This window comes from Heliangelus exortis, chromosome 21 (assembly GCF_036169615.1).
Source record: "Heliangelus exortis chromosome 21, bHelExo1.hap1, whole genome shotgun sequence".
Classification (NCBI taxonomy): domain Eukaryota; kingdom Metazoa; phylum Chordata; class Aves; order Apodiformes; family Trochilidae; genus Heliangelus; species Heliangelus exortis.
The window spans coordinates 2,759,398-2,785,677 of record NC_092442.1 but is presented as its reverse complement, the minus strand read 5'-3'; the positions used below and the strand labels follow the sequence as shown (position 1 = coordinate 2,785,677).

Genomic DNA, 26,280 nt, shown 5'->3' with positions numbered 1-26,280 from the left:
AACACACACTCAGGAAAGATGAGAGTTACCTTGTGCATGTTTTATCAAATCTCAGCTGAGCTGGAACACCAGACCACTGAGACACATGCCTGTATTGCAATGAATTATCAAAGCAAAAAGGAACTTACTTATTAAACAAAACATAAATTATGTATAATGATTTTAAAATATACATTTTCACATATATTTACATAATGTTCCTTTTGAGCAACCTGTGAATCCCTTTGTCCTCTCTTGAGTGCACTGGGGAAGTTGTATTTGCTCTCCACTTCCTTTTAATTTGCCAGAGTGCCAAGACAAAGTATTGTAAAACTTTCAGATAAAAAAACCTGTATTTGACTGGTGGAAAGGGAACTAGGACTCTGCTCTCACTGCCAGGTCTGGCATTGCAATGCCATGAGCTGCTGAGGAGCTCAAATAAGCCTCAGAACTCTCCCTCAGTACACTGCAAGGGAGTAACCAGGCTAAATTAGCCATGTTTGTAAGGAGCTGTGAAATCTTTTGCAGTAAGGTAATGTGTAATTGTGTTATTGCAGTGACTTCTCAGCTGCCACAGGGCTCAAAGCAACTTAGGATGGCAACAGTGACAGGCTGAGGGTCAGCTGCCATCCACTACTACCTGTACAGACCATTTTACTTACTATCTCCTCTGGTTTCACTCTCCTCTTCCAAAGATATCTTACAGCCCTAAAACTGACATCACCTGAGAGCAGGAAGGGCAGGCTCTGAAGTGTCTAACTGAATCTACCCATAATGGTTGGCTCAGGGGGAGGAATGGACCTCTAAAATAACATAACCAAGGGATGAGGAAAGAGAGTGCTACAGATTTCACACCTTCAAAGAAAAAAATAAAATAAAATCAGGCGGCTGTTCCAGTGATACACACAATTCAGCAAAAAAGTGCTAGCTGTGTGCCTTCAGGCTTAGAGTTGCACAACGAAATGTATCCTTTACAAAAGTATTTCTTCTAATGCCTGCTCAATTCAGTTTTATTGGATTGGCCTGCAGAGGACACCATCTGGTATCTGTCATCCAAATCTACATGGACATGCTATTGATAAAATCCCCGTTTCCAAAATGTGGGTTAGTTAAAAGTAGGGCCAGATTGCTGGCTGATACAAATTGGTCTGACTAATGTAGCTATCCATGCTTTTCCCAGTAAATGATCTGACCTACAAAATCCCCAATTTAGACACTCTTTTGGGGCAGGGCTGTCTATATTCTGTGTCGTAAAGCATGTAGCACAGAGGACCCAGAGCCATTAATAAAACACTCAAGGATTGTGATGGTACACATAATAAATAATAATCTAATTGCAGCAACAGAAAGATTTCTGCAGACATTCCTGTGTTGGAATAATTCATGCATGTCTTTCAGTGAATGGCCAGCATTCTTCAATAGAGAAAAGCATTCTCCACAGAGCTGCCATCTTAGGATCTTCCACAACAGTTTAGATAGAGCAATAAAGGCAGAGCTTATGCTATTGTTGGCCATGTTATATCAGTTCATTTTATAAAAATTATTCGAGTCTCTCTAGACACAAATACTTTTCATAAAGACAGTATTTAACCCGAAGAAATGCACTCTTTTTCCTTCCCCACTCAGGGTAAAAAGAGGCCATCTCACTTCTCAACTATGCAGGGCATTTTAACTTCATTAAATGGCCTTCAACGAGATGTCAAAATGAATGAGGGTTTTCACACTGACAGACATTGTACCCAACTTGAAGAATTTTATTGACCTGGGGCAGGAGATCTAAGCTACCTCTTCTCTCAATCCCAGAAAGGGAAGGGGATTTTAGCAACAAAGTATCCCAGAGACTAAACCCTGCTACACCCCCTAGAGAACTACACCAGGCGTTACTACAAGCAGTACTTGGCTGCAGGGATTTTACTTACGTCACTGAGCCTTTCCCGAGAACTACTTCGCTGGAAACCTTTCGATTCCCCGCTGGCACTTTCACTGTCACTGTCTCGGCAACTGTTTTGACCTGGCTTGAGCTGCAAGAAAGAGAAAAAAACAAAGCAAGAGTTTAGCCTGGTACAGGTAAATCCCCCTGTTCACTGCTCGACTTTAACCCTTCCCCACATTTACACAAAGCAGCATTTACGTGGTGCTTGCAGCATTGCCACCAGTGCAGTGAATGCAAAGAGCAAAGCAAGCTCGAGCACACACCCAACTCACATGCAGGTCAAGGACCCTGCAGGTAGAGGGAGGAAAGACACATGTCCCAAGGAAGTCACAGTTTAAGATCTCAATTTCGGGAACTTTTAGACTTCTCAAGTTATTTAATGCAAAGAGGCAGTTTTTAAAATTACCATCACATCAAGGAACCAACCCAGCCCCCATTCCAGCCTTAGAGCACTGAGGATCCAAACCCAATGGAGATCTCCCCAGGGTAGGGAGCAGCCACCACTGCAGAGGAGCCTTCTGCTGGACCAGCCCCTAACAACATTGCCCAGCTCTAGAAAAGAAATTCTTGCCTAATCCCAATGTTCATAAACCAACATGATCTACTTAATAAGTACCAGATTGTTTTTCCCTTTCAAACCAGCTTTAATGAACTTACTGGCATTGCAATAAATAAAGGTTAAAAAAAAAAAAAATGTACAAAGTATATTTTCAATGTAACTGCATCCACATCTGCCTTCTCTTACACTGTGGGTTGTGCAGGTCAGCATGTTGGCACCAGTAGTGTACTGGAAATGAACATTTACCATATACACACATTACAGACATGTCCACAAGCACATACAAAGCAAGAGAAAGATATGAATTACATGGACTGAAAGCATTATTTCCCCATAGTTTGCTTGCATGTATTAAAATTTTCTTTTAGCTGTGCTGATGCTTCATTTAAACTGACTTCCTGTGGAGACTGGTTACCTGAGGTTAATAACTGGCAAAAAGTCCATTTCAAAAATCTAAACAAAACCACATACCTAAATACTGGCAGCAGAGGTAAATGCAGAGAAAATACCTGGTGAGGTACCTAGTGCAGTATTTTGAGACACCTACATTTACCAAGATTTAGATAGCAAATAACAAACACTAATTTATTCTAACAACTTCCACAGTGATTTCTATTCACTTTACAGAAACAGATAATCACATTCATCCCTATTTCACTATTGAAGATCAGAGTTTCCTTCTTCATGAACCCTCTCTACCAGCTTCCACTAGAGTTCCCTCTTTCTTCTAACTCTCCTCACATTTCTTCCAGTTCTCCCAGAAACAAGCTGCACACAAAAATTCACACACATTCTCCCACCTGGAGACACTGTTCACACACACACACACACACACTTCTGTTCTCCCCCAAGATCATCAAGGAGTGCAGGAAGCATCCTCACCCAAATTAACATCAGTTTCTACCAACCACTACAAAAGCAAAACAGAACTCTAAGCTTGGTGTGAGTGTGGTGCTTTACCTTCATCCTTTACTCCCCTCATTCATGAAAGGCAGTTTTGGGTGCTCTCAGTCAAAAAACAGGAAAAAAGAGGAAAGAAGAAATACATAAAACTACAGCCTCAGACACCCAATTGAGTTGCAATGCATGACTACAACTGCAAAAAAAATGGCACAGGTGTACTCTCAGCTCCAAGAAACCATAAGAACTAGAGCTATTTGTCAAGCACTTACAATTTAATAAATAAGCTAAATATTGCACAGCTTAGCCAGAAAAGCTCAAGTGAAAAGATTTTTATTTCAAATGGAAGGGTCCATCAGTCAGATCTAATAGATCTCAGTAGCATTTTTTGGAGGTGGAGGGGAGGATAGCGAATTGAAGCAGTTTCATACTTCATATATAACTCACAGGTCTTATCTAGGACCACTGTGTACTGCAATTTTATGGTCCCAGGCTTAAAATTTAACCACCCAAAGGAAAATGGATCAAGTTTGCCTGACTCAGTCTTTTGTCAACAACCACTCAATGATGGAAAACTTCTTATTGTGACTGGGGCCTGAAGAATTTTTCCCAGTCTCAGATTTTATTTTTAAAACCTCAATTTATTTTGTACACTGCTTTCACACATTAGTTATTTGCTAACTAATCATAAGGGCTCATTTTTGTACTTCTACACTGTGAATTCCAGCTATTTACTGAGAAGAAAAACCCAGCAGGTGTCATTTTTCTAGACACAATTTACAATGAATAAGAGAATGTGACCAAGACATCTGAGCCTGAAACTCTGTAGGAACAAAGTGAACTGCACAGACCAGACAGAAATAAGTCCAAGTCAAGATTTATAAGCTTTCTATATTTTCCATTCTTTTTTTCCAAGCTGAGTTTCTCCATGTGCCAAACTGTTGAGGGTTTACATTTTATTCCAAAACCCATCAATCTGTGCTAAATTAAAAAAAAAAAAATAGCATGGCAATGTGCCCATTGTCTTCTTTTAAGAACCTAAGATTACACGCAAATGCACATGAGGACACTTCATGTGGATAGGCAATGGTTCATTTCAAACTACTCACACAGATTCAACCACTTAGAATTAAACCAACACTGAAATAACATAATGCTGCTCCAAAGGTCTACAAATAAAAGACTGGATCTGTAGTTACATTGCATGTGTTTGGTGCATTACTCTGGAGCACAAGGGAGCCCTAAAGTCAGCTCCCTCTTGCAAATAAAATTGTTCTTGGAAAAAATTTGAAGTGCCACATTGACAACTCTTGTTCACGTCAGGGTATTCCATGCAAAAAGTAAAGCCAGCATCAAACACCCATGATGTCTACACAAGTGTCTCACTGAGGACCTTCCCACATTAATACAAGCCATTATTTTTCCCCTTGGCACCAAGTGAGGAACAAAAAAGGGTTTGCTAAAAGCACCTTTGACTCCACACTTCCATTGTACCATGGGAGTGAATTTATGGCATCCATCTACAGGGTCTCACAAAGAGGCACCACAGAAAATTCCTAAATTGAAATCATGACCCACTAAAAATGTTGAGTGTCACTGCCCCACAATGAACTTGCTCAGCCTCAAGAACTCCTCAAGTGAGAGATGTGGCTAAGATAGAGATAATCAGCAATCTGAGTCTGTTTGCCCAACCTGCATGGTCCAGGGCTGAGCCCCTGACACACACCTGTGTCTCCAAAACTTTTCCAGACATTTTTGGACATTCCTAGTATCATCACATCATGTATCTGGAGGTCTTTTAGCACACTACAAGACCTGTTATTTTTGTAACGCCTTTATATCTACTCAAGGATACTGAAAGTCAAGCAGAACTAGATAACTAGGTAACTACAGTTCTTGTATTAAAAGAAAGGAAAAAAAAAATCTGGAAGGATGGCTGCTGGCTGAAATGCTGGGCTGGGACTCAGCACTGGGTTTGATTTCTGATTCTTCACCACACCCAGTTGCCTCCCCAAAAAGTGAGAATAATGACGGGTCTTCCTCACTCTCCAAAATTGGCCTATTTAGAGGGTTTTATGGGCTGGGACTGTTTCCCAGAGGGTGATTGCAGAGTATATCACACGCTACAGGATCTGGTAATTCCCATCCCTGCTCTGGGGGCTGCTGGTGACGACAAAGATTTCCAGTACTGAGGGGTCTCCATTGCCAAAGTGCATTAACAAAAACTAACCCTGAAGACAGCTGCAATCACTTGAGTTTCCATAGAATCATTAACGTTGGAAAAGACCTCTAAGATCATCAAGTCCAAGCACCAGCATGACACCACCATGCCAACCGAACCACATCCTGCAGTGCCATGTCTGCATGGGTTTTAAACACTTCAAGGGATGGTGACTCCATCACTTCCCTGGGCAGCCTGTTCCAACACTGGAACACTCTTCCAATAAAGAATTTTTTTCCTAATATCCAATCTAAACCCTCCCTTGCACAATTTGAGGCCATTTCCCCTTGCGCATTGCCAGTACCTCGGGTCTCCCCTCAGCCTCCTCTGCTCCAACACCCCCAGCTCCCTCAGCTGCTCCTGGGCAAACTTGTGCTCCAGACGCTTCTCCAGCTCCACTCCCTTCTCTGGACACACTCCAGCCCCTCAGTGTCCTTCTGGTTGTGAGAGGCCCAGAACTGACCCCAGGACTGGAGATGAGGGGACAACCATTTGTAGAGACGAATCGCCTGACGCCTCAGCTGTCCCTGCCCAGGAGCCGCTCTGAGGTGAGGGAGGCTCCGCGCGCCGCTTCCCGCCTTTTCCCGCCGCTCCTGCGCAGCCCTCAGCGCGCTGGAGGTGCCGCTGGGAAAGGGTAAAAAATCCAGGGCAGTGAGGAGTGAGGGGACAAAAAGTGAGGTCAGGGACAAAGAAAGGCAAGGAGGTGCTCCAGGAGCTGAGATTCCTGCGTAGCCCGGCAGGGAACACGTGGATATTCCCTGAAGGAACCGTGCCCCGTGGAGAGCTTGTGCTGCAGCAGAATTTTCCTCAGGGAATTGTCACCTGTGGGAGGCACCCACATGTGAGGAAGGAAGGAGCAGCAGGGAGGAGGTGTTACAGCCCCACCACAACCCCTGTCCCTCGGTGCCACTAGGGGACGCAGCGAATGAAGAGGGAAGCTGAGCTGGGGGGCAGGTAGTGGTGTTTCAATTTGAATTTTGTTTCTCATTATCCACGCCTATTTTATTTGGCAAGAAATCAAGTAAGTGTTCCTCAAGTCGAGGATGTTTTGCCCGTGCTGTTCTCTTCGTCTTTCTCTCTCAACTCACAAGCTTTTTCTTCATTTTTTTCTCCCCCTGCCCCTCTGATGAGAAAGCAGCTGGGTGGGAGCCTGGCCCTTCACTCAGCACACCATGGTCTGGAGAAAAGCATTTTCTGCTCATAAATGGAGTCAAAAAAACTTCAGATATATGGCTCTTCACTGCCCTGCAGAGTAACACAAAAATAGATGCAGAGAACTGCCACAAGGGATGCAAAGAGTGAGAAGGTTCCAGAGGGAGAGCAAAAAGAGGGGTGGAGGAGAGGTGTAACAAAGCATCATTAAGAGTGACCATTTAAGAAGAAGGAAAAAAAAAAGACTTGCCTGAAGGTCACAAAGAAACTGTCCAGAAGCTGCTAAGATTATGAATAACCCAAAATAGATGCAAAAAGATCAACATGAAACTGCTGCAATAGTAAGCACTGTGAGTAATCATCCTTTCAGGGCATGGAGGGAATTTCAGGTGACTTGAAATCTAATGGAACTATTTCTGCACCAGGGAAATATTCATCCCTATTCTGTGATAACAAAAGTGCAAATTGAATATTCAGCCATGTCCAGGGAAAGTACCTTTCTGCCACTCCAAGGTTAAAGTAGACACAAATATCCAGGCTTAGGAGTGGGACATATCTACAACAGTAGTGCTTGTAATACCTACATTAGGTATATTGTCAGAGACTTCTGTGAAATGAAAGGATAGGGGGCATAAGCCATAAAACACTCCTAAGGATAATCCATAACAACATGGCTCTCTGTTCCCTTTTGTCTCGGAAAGGGAAAGAATTGAGGACAGAGATAGTCAATCACATTAAGAGGTGAAAGAAAGGATGAAAGGGCAGCTGAGCCCCAGACTACAGGGAGCATCATCCTCTGAGGACCACAGTTTGCTTTGCTGGATCACTAAACCACTTGAGATAATTCCACAGTAGTGAAGCCTGGTTAGCAAGGAAAAAAAAAAAAAAAAGGAAAATAAATAAACCTACTGAGAATCTAGCAAAAGCCTTTTTCACAGAGCTTATATATCATGTAAAAAACACCCTAATGCAGCACTTGTGAAATATTTTTTCAAAATATATTTTTATTTAAAACCCCATACCATTTGGCAGCAGTAAATCCACGGTACAGTTTCAAGGCGCCTGAAGTTTCCGCACCATATGGATTTAAAGGACTATTTCACTACATTATACTTTAAAGTTGGGAATACCAACACTTCTCCCTATTACAGTGCAGCCAGCAAGCCAAGCCTTTACCAGAGTCCTAGAGGAAGAGGCCACCTGCTCCCCAAGAGATGGCATAACCCCACTGTGGGAGGGGAATTTTAGGTTTTCAGTTCTAGTTCTATCTGCTGATGTTTATTTATGCAGCTTTTGCAAGGGCAAGACAATTCAAAACTCTTCTGATGCAGCTCCTGCCTGGGTGAATGTATCCTCTAGCTGGTGAACAAACTTCTACACGTTCTTCTTGACTCCAGAAAGACTGAACCAGTGCAGCCCAGTCCCAAACCCATGACAACTTTGTCCTGACCATGCCAACAGCTTTACAGATTACGCAGACATTTCAACTTGCTTCTTCACTGCGACAGAGCTTTCCTGCACTGGTGCTCTGGGCTTTTCCCAGCAGCTCAGATTCAGGCCAGGCTCTGAAGATGTCAATTCCTGTCCCTGCTGGCAGCCACATCTCCCAAATGCTGCACGCATGGATTGAGGCAGAAGCACCAGCAAACCATCCATTGCTGATGACTGCAGGATGCTCTGGGTGGCCAAAGGCCAGGAAGCAACAGCCAGTTCATCCTGTGAGGAAAAGGAAAGCCTGGCAGAACCTAGCTTGATCCTGCTTAAGAGGCTGGACCACTTCAGCATGAATCCACCACTGTTTCCTCAGGGTACAGCAAACAGGAGGAGTTCAGCTTGCAGGAAGGAGAGCCTGAGCCCACTCCACTCCCACATGGTCACAGGTAGGAAAGGAGACAGGCTCCTTGGCACTGTGTTGGGCTGAATCCTCACAGCTTCCAGCAATGGTGTGGGAGCCACTGGTCCAGTGAGGGAGCCAGAGTGGTGGGCACCACCATATGCTGGTGTGAGGTGGGCTGATGGGGAAGGGATGGAGCACTGAAGATTCCTGAGCATCAGATGCCTCTGAAACTGATGCATGGCTCAACATTGGGAGCATCTCCCAGCTGTGGAGCTGGCCCAGCCAACACCCTGACTGGTCTTACTGATTTTTTTTTTTTTCTAACATGAACAACAGCACACGCTCTGAGGAGACTGGGTTTGATGTCCTCTTAGAGACAAAAAGCTAAATGCAGTTCCCCCTAAGCCCCACCCACCAGGGTGGAAAAATCATCAGTGAATTAAAGGGTGTATTGTAGCATTATTTTGCACTTAGATGAAATACACATTTCCCTTAAAATAATTTCTTTGATTTCAAAATACAACAATTCATGCTGAAGGATAATGGTTTCTAAACAACAGAACAACTGAGTATAGAAATCAGAAGTATAACACTGGTGGATTCAAAAGTGGTTAAGTTAAGCATTGTCCAGTTAAAGGGTGCTGCTTTTAAAATTCTGTCTGGAATAAATAAGAAAACTAATTTTTGATCAGCTCAGCTGTCACAGACATCACCTGGGCATTGCAGCCTTCTCTGTTCTAGTCTGACCCACAGCAGTAACACCCCCTGTGTAGGTGCTGCACAAACACAACCAGCCAGGCCCTGTTCTACCCAAGCAAACACACAGATGAAGTGTCTTCCATCAGTCAAAGAGCAATAGCAGATTTCATGTAGGACTGAGTATTTGATTGCAAAGAAAACATATTTTATCAAAGATTGAGAACAAATCTGGCTGTATGAAAACAAATGCAAGGAGAAGAAAAGCAAGAAAAAAACCCAACAATGTAAATCCATGCTTATTTCTTGTGATTTAAATAATGATTAACAGCTGTCACTTAAATAATTCCATTTAAATCTGTCTTGCTACTGACATAAGCTAGACAAATGCTGCTTACACTACACTTATATGCCACTCAAAGTTTTAAGGATGGTTCAACAACACAGCAGCCCTGGAATCTGGAACAAGACCCCTACACTGCATTTTTAACAAAGCCATGTTCAGCACCACGTCTGCCTGAGCAGCCAAACAGATGATCAGCAGAAGAAAGCAAATCAGAGGTGAGATAATGAGGAGAAAAAATATTTACAATACACAAGTTTAGGCAGTAAATATGAAAAAAGAATTCACACCGCATGCGGACTCTGAACAGTATTGATACAAAGACATTTTTCACACCAGGAAAGAAAAACCTTGTTACCTAAGAGTTACAATAAAACATTAGGAGAGGCTCTCTGTGCAAGTCTTGCTATTTCATCTTAACAACAACCAATGCACATGCTCCAAGAAATTGTCAGCTACTGAGAAAGAGGGCCTACATGCCATTATCCCAGGAGCTGTCATCCCTACCAGAATGCAAAGCTTTATTCTGCAGACCTGCATGGTAAAACAGAAGCAGACCAACGAAGACAGGATTTTATCTTTTGTTTCCTTCCTGCCTCCACTAAGGAGAAAAAGTAATTTTCCTCTTCCAAAATCCTATTTATGAAAAACAAGAATAAATACACATGTATCTATTTTTTTCCAATTTCCTGTTGACAAAATAAATACATAAATTCTAAATCTAATAGAACAAATAACCAATTACCTCATTAGCTCTGTGATACAGAACAAGGGTGTCTTAACTTACTTATTCTAAAGCTCTGGTGGTCATTTCCTGCTGCCTTTGAGCTGATCCAGCAGTGTCTGCTGCTGCACTTGCTAAATACACAGGGGCAGAGGAACTCATCCTCTACCACCTCAAATGAGGGGATCCTACTGACAGAAACAGAGCTACACCCCTCATCTCCTGGGGAGAATTTGGCTATTTAGCATTGTTATTACAGAAACACCAAGTGGTCATGTTCTGCTCTCAACAGCAATAGCAGAAGCAACACAGGCTAAGAATAAACAGCATCCTTGACAAAGCAGGAGTGTGGGATAAAGAGAATGGGCATTTATTTCAAGATGCTCTTCCTCCTTCATTATATGCTTGGGCAACCTTAGATATATAGCTCACAGAAGGTACTCTGAAGTAGCTCTGTAGCTCTATCTTATCTAAGTTACACCAAGAATGCAGCCCTTCATTTTTTCTGTGATGTTTATACAGGAATCAAAGATAAATTTGGCACAAACTCATCACACCCCAGAACCATACATACATTATACAACATAGAAAGTGTAACAGACTTGCTCTGTTCCTCATCTCCTGTTAAAAGTGGTATGAAACAGCAAGCTGTTGGCAATTCCAACAAATGAAGCGTGTTTCAGCACACTTTAAAAGCTGAATTGCAAAAAAATACAGGCTTTCTCCTGACCCTTTGCATTTTGATGGCTGCACAGTGAGAAATACAGCGTTTAAAATTACACCTTGCAAACCTCTCCATTGTACCAATCAATCTCCCCAAGCAGCTCCCACAGCACCAACTCCTGCAGCAGAGAGGGATGAAGAGCAAGGGCCCATCCGGACTGCTTGGAGGCAGCCAGAGCAGTGGCAATCAGGGTGGAATCCATCTGTCCCTCCCAAGATTTACTCAGTTTTGCTGCTGAGTTTGTTTGTATCCTATCCTGGATTTTCAGGGCTCTCCCTGGGCTGTGTCTCAGGGAAAACAGCATCCGTACCTCTGAAACACAGCTGCTTGAGTGCAACTGCACCAGCCTTGTCTGCACCAAGGTAGGTCCACTCAGGTTCTGACCCATACATGGCACATGTCTGCCATGTTATTTATCTGAATGATACACATTTACACCAGCTGAAAATTCTATGGGCCAAGACAATCTTAACATCCCTCCCCAAGCCCTGGGAATACCCTACAAGGAGCAGTATATACAGATTTGCTGCAACACTTTACACAAAGGACTCTTTTCTGTGGGTCCATTTACTCTTGCTCATTTAAAAAGAAAAAAAAAAAAAACAAAACAAAAACAGAGAACCAAGCAGGCAGTTTTACCCCAACATTCTGTGTAAGAAAAGCCAATTTCAGAGCCCTTGCTGGCAATGACTTTCCAGGTCCTTCTTGCTAGACTGTTCCCAGCTCTCGTTGCAGTGGTGACAGACACAGGGTCCAGCCTGAAGCTCAGGGACTCTGTCCCAGTTTCAGCCCTGGACCTGTGAGGAGTTCTTGTTTCTGCTGTATAGGAAAGGTCAGGTGAGGCAGGAAAGGAGAGGCAAACACTGCCTTTACTCCCAGAAAGGAGAGAGGAGAACAGAAATACTATCCTGTTGAGCCTGAAGTGTCTGACACCCAACCCCTAAAGGACTCTGCTTGGCCTCTGGTTGACTTTGCAAGGTGTAACTTACTGAAAGGATACTTAAGTAAGAAGATAGGATGAATCACATGATGGAAGAAAAAGCAAACAGGCCAGGTTGAACAATCTTAACAGCACTGCAGCTCTCTGCAAATTTAGCTTGAGAGCCTCCATCTGTTTTAATGAGGGGAAACATAAAACCAAGAGAGTTTCTGCAGAATTTCATTTATTTCAAGTCCACGGGATGGTTGCTCCTCACGTGCAATGGAGATGCAACATGGGATGGGACCTTTTGGGATTGTATGAAGATATGAAGCAGCTCCATCAATCAAGCCTGGAAAAGACCAGACTGCACTCACTGGCTCAAATTAAGTCACGGCTATTTTCACCCTTTTTTTCCTCAGACCACTAACCTGACATCCAGTTAAATTTACAGAAATAAATAAATTTCTTGAAGGAGGAAATATTAGTATTCACAGATGGACCTCAGGATGCTTGCCATTGTTTACAAAGAAGAGTCCTGTTATTTCATAGTTCAATATAAGCCCAGAATAAATATTTAATAACTTGGTTGCATAAATAATGATACTATTTTAAGCCGTTTAACTGGCCAGCTATATAAATTATTCAAGATTTAAAAGTCATCCTGTGGTCTCTGTACAAGGAGAAAACTAGGAAGTTGTAACTATAATGACAAAAGCAGGGCAAGATCAATCAAACCACATGATCCCTAACACAAACAAGCAGCAATTAAGCAGCAATCAAGCCCAATATGACTGTGGTTGATGTCCTTTTATGCCAATACTCTCAGTCCAGAGAGCAAAACTTAATAATGTTTTGCAATTTATCAAGGGAACCATAACTCTGCTCTCTATGACTTGGCCAAGAGGCTATTATGATAGTATTTCTCTATAATTTAATAATGTGAAGGAAAGGGGGAAGGGGGAGTAAAAGCATTTTGACATATAACTCATGTCTCTACATATTGTATTTTCCTCTTGCCTGAATGATGGAAGCAGAAGTCATAATAACATACCTCAGTACCAATTTGTTCCCAGGAAAGGGGAGCTGAAGTATCTGGCAAAGAAAATCTATTTGAAGAAGCACAGAAGGGAAAGGAATGAACCATCTGAATTCATTAGCAGCTGTCATTGATGTGGAGATGAGTTTAGAGATGAAGAGAAGCTAGTCATCACCCATAGCTCAGGAGAAAAGCAAAGGGAGGAACTGTTGTGTAAATTGTTTAAATCTGGATTAGCTTCTGATAGATGGCTGCTTAGAGGAACTTTGTGTTACACACACCACCCTCTTCGGAGGGGAAACTCTTTGAACAAAATAAGCAATTTCAAGCTGTGCTCAGGTTGCTGACACTCCTGGGTGCTGCTCTGTGATGCCCGCGTCCAGGGCACAAACAAGTCACATTTTCCCTGTACCTGAGGCCATAATTTCACTGTCTCTCTCCTGCTCAAGAAGCCCAAGCCTGCTGTTACCTGCTCCCTCCAGGGCAGCTTCTCCCCAGAGCCCTGAGGCTCCCTGGGTGGTACCACTGCAGCTGACCCAGGGGCTTTGCAAAGAACTGAGCCAGGTTAGAAATGACCACATTATTTTTTAATTTCTTCATTTCCTGGCTGACTTCTACTGCAGATAAGTTCTTCAGTTTGGCATGATGAAGGTGATGGTGGGAAGGGGTGGCAAGGATTCAGGCACTACCAGAAAAAGAAATGGTGAAGAACTACATCATTAAACCACAGTTCAACTTTGTGTCTTAAACCATGTTGAATTTTTGCCCTGGACTAACACTGGAAGAGGTGCTTCTGGTTTGAAAAATTCAGAATTCAGAATTGCTAACAACATCAGACCATTGTTGGTTTTTTGGCTCTGTTCTACATTAGCTTTGGACTTGTTTTTTCTTGCTCTTCTTCTCTCTCATCCTGAGAAATTAAGTAAAATATATTGCAGCACTGCATTTTCTCCTTGGACAACTTTTGCCAATTGAAATAGAGTCCTCCTATTTGCAAATGTCAAAAAATCTCCTGATGTATCTTGGAGTTTCTCCCTTGCCAACCCTGACCAAAGGTGATTTAACCTTCAACAGGTTTGATGAGCTGGTTGCCTCAGTCCAAGTCCAACACCAGCTTCACATTCACAAAATAATTCTGCTGGCCAGTGCTTTTGGTTCTTGTGTAGGAAGCCTCAAGAGAGGCAAGAAACCAGGGCAAAATCCAGGACCCATGGAGATCCAGAGGAACTTTTCCAAAATATACAGAATCAGAATATACAGATATACAGAATCCATTTTGGGAACTGGGTGTCCACTAAAACTACCTGACAGACTCCTTCTGTACCTTACACAGATAAAAGATTTAATTACTCTTTCGTATGCTTTAAAATTGTACTAAATTTGCCATCTCCAAAACCAGCCACACACCAGGTAAGTGGAGTTTTATTATTTTCGTAAGGTAAGTGCAAAAATTCTGTAATGCAGGATAACTATCAAATTATGGTTACTTGAATTAATCCTCATTCTGGCGTTTAATAATTTGCAAAGTGCTTATTCAGGAAAAGGTCAAAAATCACTTGGAAAGATATGTTAATGGCTCTCTAAGTAATGTTTAGACTTACTGGGTAATTCTCACACTTAAGTCACGTATAACAAGCCCTACAAAATGTATTATAAATTGTGCTCTCCACAATGGAGAGCTCTGTATACATATGTTACCACCTCCCCACAAGGCAGCACTTAAGCACTTAGTTAAATTCATCTCAGCTGAGGAACAAAATAAGCATATCTTATATTTCAGTTAAGCTGGAAATATATTCAATGTATGTTCTCACAAAGAAGCATTTTTACCCGAATCAGGAAGCCCATTATTGTCCATCTAAATGATAAAAAAAACCTACCACAAATGAAAACCCAAAACCAAATTAAAAAAACATCTCCCCCAAAACTCAATGCTAAAAAAAAAAAAAAAAAAAAAAAAGAAAAATAGTTGTAAATAAGTGGAAATTAAGGAAGAGAAAGCCCTGTGCTGATGGATCTACACAGAACCCCTTCTATGCTTTGAAATATTTGGGCTTTAAAATGACCCATAAGACTTAAAAATTAAGTATCAGCATGTGAAAATGTACCATATTACAGTTTAAATCAACCATTATACAGGCTCAGCAAGCATCAGCACACTCCTTCTATGCAGTAAAAAACGCCAGCTTCTCCTTGGTGCATAATAATTTGTGAAATAAAGCAGCCATGCAAAATATGGGTGGCAGGCAGCACATGCTGGTATTTGGGGCACCAAGGTGTTTTAAAATTGTTTTTCACTTTTGCATCCAGCATCCCCTGAAATCTCTACAGATCAAAGTTTTGCAGACAACGAAAAAAAAGCCCACAAAATTAATAACTATTTAAGTATTCTGTTTCATCATGATAACAAACAGATGGTTTTAATATTCTAGAGGCTAATTTCTGAACAATTAAAAACACAGCAAGACATTAACATCTAATGAAACATTTTAACTACCAGTATATGCATCTGCCATTAATTTCCACACAGTAAGGTCTTGGTTCTCTTCAATCTGTTCTTTATTAAGGAAAGTTTTTCCACTCTGAATTTAGTGAAGTAGAGAATTAACAACTGTTTTCAATCAGCAATCAGCATGATATTTCGCCAGTGTGCACTGAAACCGTCCACACTATCAGACATAAATTTACTCCTATGATGGCTTTGATCTGCATGCTGAGTAGGGATGTTAGAAAGGAATTCATTTTCTAATTCCATTTTCATTTAGAACATATGAATTAACCCCTCACAGATTCTCTTGTCCCTTTTTGTCTACTTTAGGTAAAGGACACCTCCATAAAATGTTAAGGCTTAACCATTACTTACAGTTTAGCCAAAAATAAATTCATTTTTTGAAACCAGTGAGAGTCTTCTCACACAAACAGTATTCAAGTTCTTCAAAGGCAATGAGAATCCTACATTAATGAGCTTCTAATTTATATTTCCTTTGCTCATTGGTGATCAGAATATGGTGTGGTATTCATCAAAGCTGTACCCATGCAAAAAGTAGGTGCTAAAAAAATACCTTTACATCACAGAACCTGAACTAATAATCCATGTGCAGCTCAGAACTAGTGATGAATTTTCTGCAAGTCTTCACCAGTTTGGCAGGTTATGACTTAAATTAAACCAAGTCATTCTCATTGCTCCCAAGGTATGGCAAAAAGCTGATGTGACTCAGTGTAGTCATCAGCAAGCTATTGTATGATTAAAACCTGTAAAAAAAGACCTTTGGGAAGAAATTCCAACACCCCCTCCCCTGATGGCTCTGAATAGCATGCTGGGTCCATTAAACATGGAGGCAGCTCAGTAAGTGCCCTTGGTTTTCCAAAGGGTTAAAGTCAGCAAGTAACTTGGAACCATTTTAACAGAAACCACATTCTGTCCAGGTTCCTGTTTTGCTTTTAATCATGTCATTTCTGTAAACACTGAATTGCAAGGCTAAACTAATAAACGTTGAATAAAAAACCTTGACAAAACATAGGCTTAGAGAAGGAGTCAGCTGCAGGGCCCTGCCTCTCAGATTGATTTTGTGGTGTTCAGTGGGGACTTGATGGTGCACCAAGAAACATCTGTATGGCAACTACGTTGAGTAAGGGAGACCCACAGTCCAGTTTTTCTTCAAGTCAAGAAAAACAAGGTGATGAATCTGGGTCTTCTACCTGCCAACTCATGCCATACCAATGGGGCATTAGCTGTTCCAGGACATCTCCCTTCCTCCCTCTAATTTATGCCAGAAATAACATGCTGGGCTCAATACACTTCCAACAATAGCTATGTATTTCCATAGATATTTCCATAACAGACCACCTCACAACAAAAACACAGCACAGCCTGGTCCTGCCTTGCTCTGTCTGCTTGAACCCCTCTCCAAGGCTCAGCCTGAACGAAGCAGCCTCTGCCCCAGTATTTGATAATTTCTTTTGTCAAAACAGTTTATTACAAGTTAAGGGCTGAGAACACCCACAAACCCGTTTGGAATGCAGGTTTCCAAAATCTGGAACCAAAACAGTAGTTAGGTATGACTGGGACATGAATGATTGATCATTCCACTTCGTGCACTGTCAACACCACCAGTTCCCAGCATCAGGGCTGGGGGTTTCAGAGGGGCCTCACACAGGCAGGAGCATAACCCCACTGAAAGACCCTGAGCTTTTGGCTCATTTTAGACCCACTTTTGGTTCAGTGAAATCTGGCTGTAGCAGTGTCCCTGGGGATGCCATATGGGATTTCAAGAGACTTTTCCAGCCAGTCGTATCTGGTTCAGAGCAATGTGTGCACTGCAATGAATGCACTGGGAGTTTGCCATGTAACCATTAGCTGTGTAACCCCCAGTAATGCACCTCACAGGCACTGCTGTGTTTTTATATGTCAGACAGTTTCAGACTAACACTATACTCAGTGAGGATAGCACAATATTAAAATGTGACTTTCATACTTTTTATGCTCCAAGTGCCTGGATCTACTCTTGGCACACTACAAAAATAATACTTTTATGAGTCAGGTTTTTCCATGAAATATTTATAATACAACTATTGAGTGATGGAAGTGCCAGAATATTACTATTGCTAGACTTGAGTTCCTGGAGATTGTGAGCTGTTGTTTGGTCTAGCAGTGTCCTGCTAAACATCTGTCTCTCACTGGGGAACCTCATGGGAAATAAAGACTTTGGGGCAGCACTGCCTGCAGTATCTGAGTACTCATCTTACCTACTGCAGCCTGTGAGCATTGAAGAGTCTCAGCATTATAAATTCTCAGAAAAACAGAAAAGGATGCAGGCTCCAGAGGTCCCATAGCCCATCCCTCTGAACCCAAGAAGGACCAGCTGTACCTGCAGCATTCATGCCATGCAGACAACCAGCTGGCCCAGCCCAAAGTGTTGTTTAAGACACCCACTTATCTCTAACACCACTGCAGGGGACCCCGTGCAGTGCTGCACTGTCTTGATCTCTAAAAAGCTACCTTCACATCTCAGCTCCATCTCCTACCCAGTGCTTGACCTTGTTCCATCTATCATGGATATGCAGAACAGATTTTTGCCTTCCTCCCTGCAGCAGTAATCTTGTGTTTGAAGGCTGCTACCAATATCTCCATTTTCTCTTTTTAAAACCAAACTGCCCTAATTCTTTCAAGCCCATCTTAAGGATCATGCTTGTAGACTTTCTCCATATATCCGACATATTTCTCTCACCAATTATTTCCTATTCTGAAGGAAAGCCCACACAATATCCACTAGGGATTACATCATGATACAAATCACATGGATGAAACGAGACACTGAGGACAACATGTGCATTAAAAGCTGTGGTTGATGTTTAGACAACTGCCTATTCAGGCAGGCTTACTTCTGGGTGCCCATCTTAACACACCTGAAAGTATCTGAAGTGATCACCTGAAGTGTTCACAACATAAACCTTTTGAATTCATGCCACTCTTTCCCTCGTGGAAGTGCTGTCAACTCATTGTACGAATATTAGATCTGTAAAAGATATTTCCTGAACAAAAGAGAAGTAACCACAAGTAGAGACAAGCTGCTTAGAAGAAGAAAGGCTGGGGAGAGGCTTTGTTCAATGCAGCTTGATTCCCCTCATTCTAAGCCTTACCTGAAGCATGTCTTCTGCTAAATACTAAGCCTTTTCAATAGAAACTTTATTTCTTAATAGGGTTTTTCTGAGTTGGAGCTTCAAGGACAAAGTGTAACTCCTCATGGTGCTTCCAGCTGGAATTCATTTGCTCTAAGAAGCTGTCATTGAAGTGGTCTGGAGAACCACTTCTCAAATCCATTTTAACAGCTTTCAAAGATGCCCAAAGAGCCCTGTTTGCCTTGCTAGGCCCATCTTCTTCATGCTGCCTTTAGTTACAGCAGGAGCACTGGAATAAAATAAAACCTATTTTGCTGTTAAGTGTCCTGATTAGGCAAGCTGGAACTGTGCAGGTTTTTCTGGTGTTCATAAAACTATTTTATAAGAGCTAAGACAAGGAATGATAAAAGGAGATGCTGACATCTCTGTGACAGGCTGAAGACTGACTTCTTGTGCCAGTGTCACCTCTGCATGCTGCTGAGACATTTTGGTTGGATATCAGGAAGCAATTCCTCATGAGAGGGTGATCAGGCATTGGGATGGACTGCCCAGGGAAGTGGTGGAGTCACCATCCCGGGAGGTGTTTAAGGAAAGGCTGGATGTGGTGGCACTTGGTGCCATGGTCTAACCAATGTGGGTAGTGTTAGGTCATAGGCTGGATTTGATGATCTCAGAAGTCTTTTCCAGCCTCAGAAATTCGGTGATTCTGAACAGCTCCACCCGAAAACCTGAGGAAAGAGCAAGGCAGGGAAGGAGACATTGGGGTGGGTGAAAGGGACAGTTATTACCTCCTTGGTAAGGCCACAGAAATGCCATGCTGTCAACCTCTGCCACCCCACAGCAAACCATGGCAACAGCTGCCTGGCTCTGTAGTAATAAACTGCAGCAATTTAATGGCTTTTATTGTTCTGCTGTGATGTTTGAGCGCAACCGCTTCTTTCCTCCCAGGACTCCTGAGCCCGCAAGGGCAGCAATGAGAGAAGATCTCATTTACCTAAAAGCACTTATAAATTTTTAATTTGCTTTAACAAGTAAATTAACAAGTCCCTCATTCAGGCAAGTTTTATGGCCTCTTGCCACTTGGGGAAGGCCATAAAAGTTTTATAGATAATCCAGAGCTACCGAGATTGCTCATAATAAATTGTCTGTTTCCTGTTATTTTATCAAACCACTGGGCTTCTAATGACTTAAAGTCACAGCTTCCTTATATCTACGCTTTTTATGAGCCTGTATTTATAAACTGTAAAGAATATCCTAAATTATACTGGGCCCCTGCTAATCATTACAAAGCAAGCTTTTTATTGGAGCCAACCTTTTTGCTCACGCCCACCTAATAAATTTTAAGGGATTTAAGGGGAAAAAAAAGTCTTCTTTGAGACAGCACACTGATTCTACTTTCTATTTTAAGATGCTGCTTTAGACAAAAATTTATTAATGAACACTGTGAGGTGCCTGGAATTCCCTACTCTGATTTCCAGTAGTTCTGGTAAAAGTTCTCAGGATAGTAAGCACTTTAGGCAACAACATTAGCCAGCCCAGCTCTGGGATTCAGGCTTGGGAGGAGAGAGCACTTAGTGGAAAAACACAATCTCTCTTCTAAAAGGGATAATGCTGCCTCCAGTAGGTGCTCACTGTCTGCCCCCTGGAGCACTCCTGATGATGCTCACACAGAAGAACCTACACATGAAGATGTCCTTACACCCTGTGCTGTGAGAGCCCCACTGCAATCACTGATGGTACTCACACCAAGGACACTCCAGCACAGCCCCACTGGGTGCAGCAACAACCCAGCACTTTTTCCTCTGGAGATACAATGCTGTGTCTACTTATGGCTTCAGATTACTCATGGTGTCAAACCTTGGGCATCCAATTAAGTCTATTTTGCTACCTTTATATTGGAATGAGTAGGAACCACACTTGAGTGGCTGTGGTATTTTTTTTCCTTGTTGAGTAAATGAGTACATTGAGCTTAGGGAGACTGGATTAGTGAGAGAGAGGTTTGTCTAAGTTAGAAGATCTCACTGTCTTTTTCCCTTGATTTCTGCTATGAGAATAAGATGATAAAATCATAGGGAAAATCACTAGGGTCATGTTTACTGATGTAATATATTGGGGGGTGGAGGGGAGAGGAAGAAAAGCTAAAGATTAAAGCTGTCCTTCAAAAATCTGACTATTGCACCTGGGAATCATTCCTAAACTTGCTCTGAAGTTTGGGCTGGTACCAAGATAAAATAAAGGCCACTGGGATGATAATACATTATAGGTGAAGATAATCAGTATTTTCTATTAACAGACAGTCTTACAAAAACCTAAAACTCATTTAACACAACTGGAGAGCAGTGAACTTGACTAAAATTTTCCCATTAACTTTCTATAAAATACAAGCCCGTGGAAAAAGAAACCCCATTTATTTTAAAGGAGGAAAACACTGCAAGATGACAATATCAGCCTTTGCTCAGTACAGTATTCCTGCTAAATGGGAAATTCCAGCAGGATAGACAAGTTTTGAAAGCTTGGAATGTTATTTTTGAGAGAGTTGCAAGAGCTGGTGCTACATCCTGGAATATGCCCATTATCTGAAGTGTTGAGAGTCCTTGAAGTTTTATTTATTGATTTTTCAGTTTGAAAGAGACACAGATTCATGTCTCACAACATCATCCCAGATTAAGATCCACTGTGTAATTACAACTGTGCTCACGTATCTTCATTCTCTGGTGTTATGGTTACCATAGACCACTAAAAATAGGCTGTTAAAGTGGGTGAACTTGTTGTTCAGGTATCATTGTACATTAAATAAGAACTTGTTCAATTGAATTTGGCAATAACTGTAAGAACAGTGGAAACAAAATACAGGAAAACAAGCCATAAAACCTTCACCAAATGATTATTACATTCTGTTTCTTCTTAAATTCACACTCAGACAAGCATACCCACTATTACAGGCACATGCCATACATCAAATTCAGGTTCTGCTCCTCCAAGTTCAGAAATCTTTGAGATGGGATGGAAAAACCTGCAGAGCCCCCAGGGATCACATTTTTCTAATTTTCTGAAGACCTTCTGGATGACTGAAAGCCTAACTAATACCTTCCAACTAATTTAAGAAGCAGAACTTTTGACTTAACTGTGTATGAATACATGGGACTAAAACAATACCTCTTTTCTCCCTAGCATCTGTATTTACTAAAGATGCATCCCCTTCAAAACCCAAGCATTAACCATTGCTTTATCACTCAGTAATAAGTCTTAAAGAACCAAGGAGAGTCATACAAAGAAGATAAACAATACCCAATGCACATATCCTTATAATATAAGAAGTCCACAGACCCAAATTCCTCTTATCTGCTCCCAAAGAGGAGAAAACATAAAGGCTCTATTAAGTATAGGAAAAAAATTAGAAAAAGAGAACAAAAAAATAAGCTTTCTGAGCAATGGAGAAGATTACAAATGACCTGAAGGAGACAGACACGTTTCACAGTGCCTCTTACCCAAGTTGGGCTATTAGAAACCTGTAGTTTCTAGTATTGGCAACTGGCAATTTCTAATTGACAATGGTCAAGAAATTGTGAAAGTAAATGGGTGTTCATATATATAACCAAGATGAAACTTTGTCATCTTGGCATACACCTACATGGAAAAGTGTGACCCTGCCATATTTCTGAATTTGTGGGTAAAAATAAGACTATGAAAGCACAACCTGCTGAGAAAGAGCCACATAAATAGTCAACTAATAAACATAGTCTTCATTAAGAATGAACAGAAAGATCACAGCTCAAAGAGGTGTATTTTTTCCCCTACTGCTCTATCAAAAGTGATAGTTCTGCTCTGAAAAAAGAAACTTCCTAAAGGATATAAATGGAAGCAGAATTGAGAAAGAAATGCACCAGGAGCACTTTTCCCAGAAATCTCTGGAAAAACAATAACCACACATAACTCCCAGACTTCCTCTGACATGGTTACAAGTCTCTGACTCTGGGAAGCCCCTAAACTCTCAGAAATGTCTCTTCACAGAGCTGCTGTGCTTTCAAGATTCACCTACCCTGAGCCCCAGCTGTAGCTCTTACTCCCATAAAACCACACACCCATCAGTCCCCTAAGCAAATCCACCCCAAAACACTTGTCTGCCTTTGTTACAGGACAGGAGATATTTCCATTAAAGTAAGCAAACTCATCTCAGTGCACCTAAGTCTTGCAGAGCTCCTAAGTTTCAGTTCACATTTCAGGTTAATCTTTTCCTTTCCTGAAGAACAGAACATCCTTTTTCCTGATCTCCCGAGGGCTCAGTATTTGCAACATCAAACAGAGCACACAAACCATCCTGCCCCCTTCCAAAAGCCCATTATACTGTCAACTGCCTTCCTAACTGCAACCAGGGGAGAAAGCTTACATACTGACTCCAGAGCTCTCTTACTGCTGGAAAATGTCCATGATTTCTTCAAGCTACTGCTGCATTTCATTTCTCTGAAGAACTCATAATAAGATGGGCAAAGTTCCAAGAAAGAAAAAAGAAACCCGACCAACCAACTGAACTCATTGGGCAGTTCCCCCCTCCCTGACTTTCAGCTTCTGGCCAAGGCCAAAGCCACAAGACTCTCCTGCAATGCTTCCAGTGACTCTCCCTCAATAAATCTGATATTAAAATACAGTCAAATGAATTAAACTGGGAAGGCAAATATCTGCTGCTACAGATAAGAGTGTATCTTGTGGTGAATTAGATATTCACAAAGCGCCAAGAGAGAGGAGGAAAGTCCTTATAGAAGCCAGGCTGTAAGCTACTGGAATGCCAAAGAAATCATTGTAGATTTATTAATTTTGCCACAAGAGACCAAGTTGTTATTTACCAGGAGGAAGGCCCATGCAATGGCTGTGAATGGGCTGAGATTTGGGTCTCAGTTTCCACAGCTCAAAACGTGAATGCTTGCAAAGCACAATGCAAACCTCACTGGGAAGCTGGTGCTGGAGAGTAACATGCTGCTACTCTAATTGAGAAAAAATTATTAAAAAAAGCAACAAGAGAACATGATTCAAAACCGAGAATGTCTCCGCAGGTCTGCTGCATTTGAAAAAGAATAAAAAGTAAAAAATGTTTTGATGTTGACAGGTTTTATCAGCTATTTACATGTTTTCTCTTCTTTCTTTTCAAAGAATTCATATCCGTGTTGGCAGACTACTCACTGGCCCCACGCCTGGGATAACAGCAGAAGGGTCTCTCCTCTCTTGCTGAGGAAAACTCCAGGGATGTAACTTTAGAGAGGCACCAAATCCTTTCTCCTGCCACAGAACGTGGCAGCTTTTCTGCCCAAGCCCTTCACATGCCCCTGACTCAACTCCCCCATCCCACCCTCTCCCTCACTGCAGCTCCCATCCAGAGGTGGTGGGACAGAGCCAGCCTGTCCCACCCACACCTCTTATCCCAGATTTTTCAGTTGATTGATGGTAAAGCATAGCTGAGAGTGGCCACGGGTGTAAGGGGTGATATTTACAGCTGAAGTTCTATAAAGCTGAAGGGTTTGTCAAGCCACAGCATCCAAGTGACTGCAAGCACAGCGAGGAAATGACTGGAGATTGGTTACAGCCAGAAGTAATTGATCTGCCTGAAAATATGGCCCAAGAATCATAGGATTAATGCTCAAATTCCAGCTGTGTTGCATTGTTCCCTTCCCTCCAGCTCTCCAACAACAAAGACATGCCTCCTCCTCCTCTGGAGACCAGAAAAGTTTTTATTAAAAATCTTCATACAACTGTTGCAGCAGAGGCCCTGTGAAAAGCATCATAGGAAAAAAATGCAGGATTCATAAAGAAACCATCCTACAATTTCCTTTCGATCTGGCATTGATTTCCAAGTGGCTACCTTTGCCAAGTGGTTTTGGCCAGCTCTCCTGGCTGGGGGCAGGGGGTGCAGGGGTAGGGGCTGGAAGGGGCAGGGGGGGCAGGGTGTGCAAGGAACAGGGTGTGCAAGGAACAGGGTGTGCAAGGAACAGGGTGTGCAAGGAACAGGGTGTGCAGGAATAGGGTGTGCAAGGAACAGGGTGTGCAAGGAATAGGGTGTGCAAGGAATAGGGTGTGCAGGAATAGGGTGTGCAAGGAATAGGGTGTGCAAGGAACAGGGTGTGCAAGGAACAGGGTGTGCAAGGAATAGGGTGTGCAAGAAATAGGATGTGCAGGAATAGGGTGTGCAGGGGCAGCCCCAGCCACCGCCACGCATGGTGAAAGAGCTCGAGCCAACCCCAGCAAACTAAGAGGGGGAAAAAATAATCAAGTGGGAAGACTTCCAAAACTGCAGCTGTGCTGGCCCATTAAAAAGCTGAAACTCATTCTACTGTTCGACCTCATGCTTATCACCACATAACTATTCATCAAAGAAATTTCAGTGCAATTAATTAAATTATTCCCCTGCCTGTGCCACAGCGTCGTTATTCCAATATCAGCTTTCACTCGCACTCTCTTAAGCTCGTGTCTGTGTGCCAAGTGACATCTCTGGGGTTGTCCAGTCTCAATAAAGCTCTGCTCCTCACCACTCACAGAGGCTATCATTTCTCTTTTTTATTGCCATTTATTTTCCACTAGGATTTTGCTGCCAGTATATTGGCAGGACTTCCAGTATATGGATGTAATGAAATCTACCACAGACACTTAACATCGGGTCAGGCTTGAGCTCAGCTCATGTGAAGCTGTAATATGATAAACAAATGCTTCCAGGAGGAGGATTTTATCTGCTCAAAAAGAGAACATGGACTCCACTGGTACCCAGACTAGGAGGGAGTAATTTGAAAATCCTTAAGATAATTAGCTTTATAGCTAAAATGTGCTCAACATGAGAAACCTGAGTCACAGCATAGGTTCCTCTCAATCTGTCAGGACCAACTTCTCTTCTCAAAAAAACCCCAAAGTGTAATAGTTTGCATCTTTTTTTTTTTTTTTTTTTTAAACAACATTAATATAATGGTTCCACACAACAACATGTGGGTGATTTGGTGGCTATTTTAGGGGTCCCATGCTGACCTTCCAGCAACAAAATTTAAATGCCCCAACGTTACACCTTCCTCAGCTCTTCTAGAAATTATGCAGGACCTGCTAACTCTGAACGTGGTCTGTCTGTATCTAATGCCCCAATAATTCATGGGATGGCACCAAAGCATTGTATCTGCATCTCTCTCAGTACAGGTCAGGACTGCTGCCAACAGGATTAGCTCTTAAAATGTGAATTACACAAGATACTGGTAGTCATGTCCCAGGCGTCTCTAAGGGACTTGTGGCTGGAGATGAGAGACAAAAGAAACACAAAAGGAAACTATAAGATAATTTTTAGAAAGAAAAGGGAAAATCAAGCCTTGGAACAGCTTGTGTCTGGCCACAGTACCTTCCACTACCTGGAAGGCTTTAAATCAATAATGGAGCCTTTCTAGCAGAGAGGCTTTATTTCAAATGCAAGTTAATAGACATAAACCTCTACAGGCAATGAATGTAAAACACCAGACTGAATGATCAAAGGTGGGGATTTTTGTTTGGTTTTTTCTATTTATTCTTTCCTGGTAAAAAGAGTTTGGTTTCTTGTCCAAAATAAACTTCTCCCCACAGAAATGGAATTTTGCTGTTCTTCCACAGAGACAGAAAAGTTCAGTGTCTGTATCAGCA

At 42.0% G+C, this 26,280-nt stretch overlaps 1 protein-coding gene across 6 annotated transcripts in view; it reads right to left on the bottom strand.

Annotated features, from left to right (window-relative positions):
• Positions 1-26,280, bottom strand: part of AUTS2 (activator of transcription and developmental regulator AUTS2) — a 758,376-nt gene that overhangs the window by 417,095 nt on the left and 315,001 nt on the right. For all 6 annotated transcript variants that reach the window (XM_071765453.1, XM_071765456.1, XM_071765457.1 and 3 more), the window contains one exon: positions 1,899-2,000. In XM_071765453.1, the coding sequence (XP_071621554.1) occupies positions 1,899-2,000 (102 nt within the window). The remainder of the gene's footprint in view (positions 1-1,898; positions 2,001-26,280) is intronic.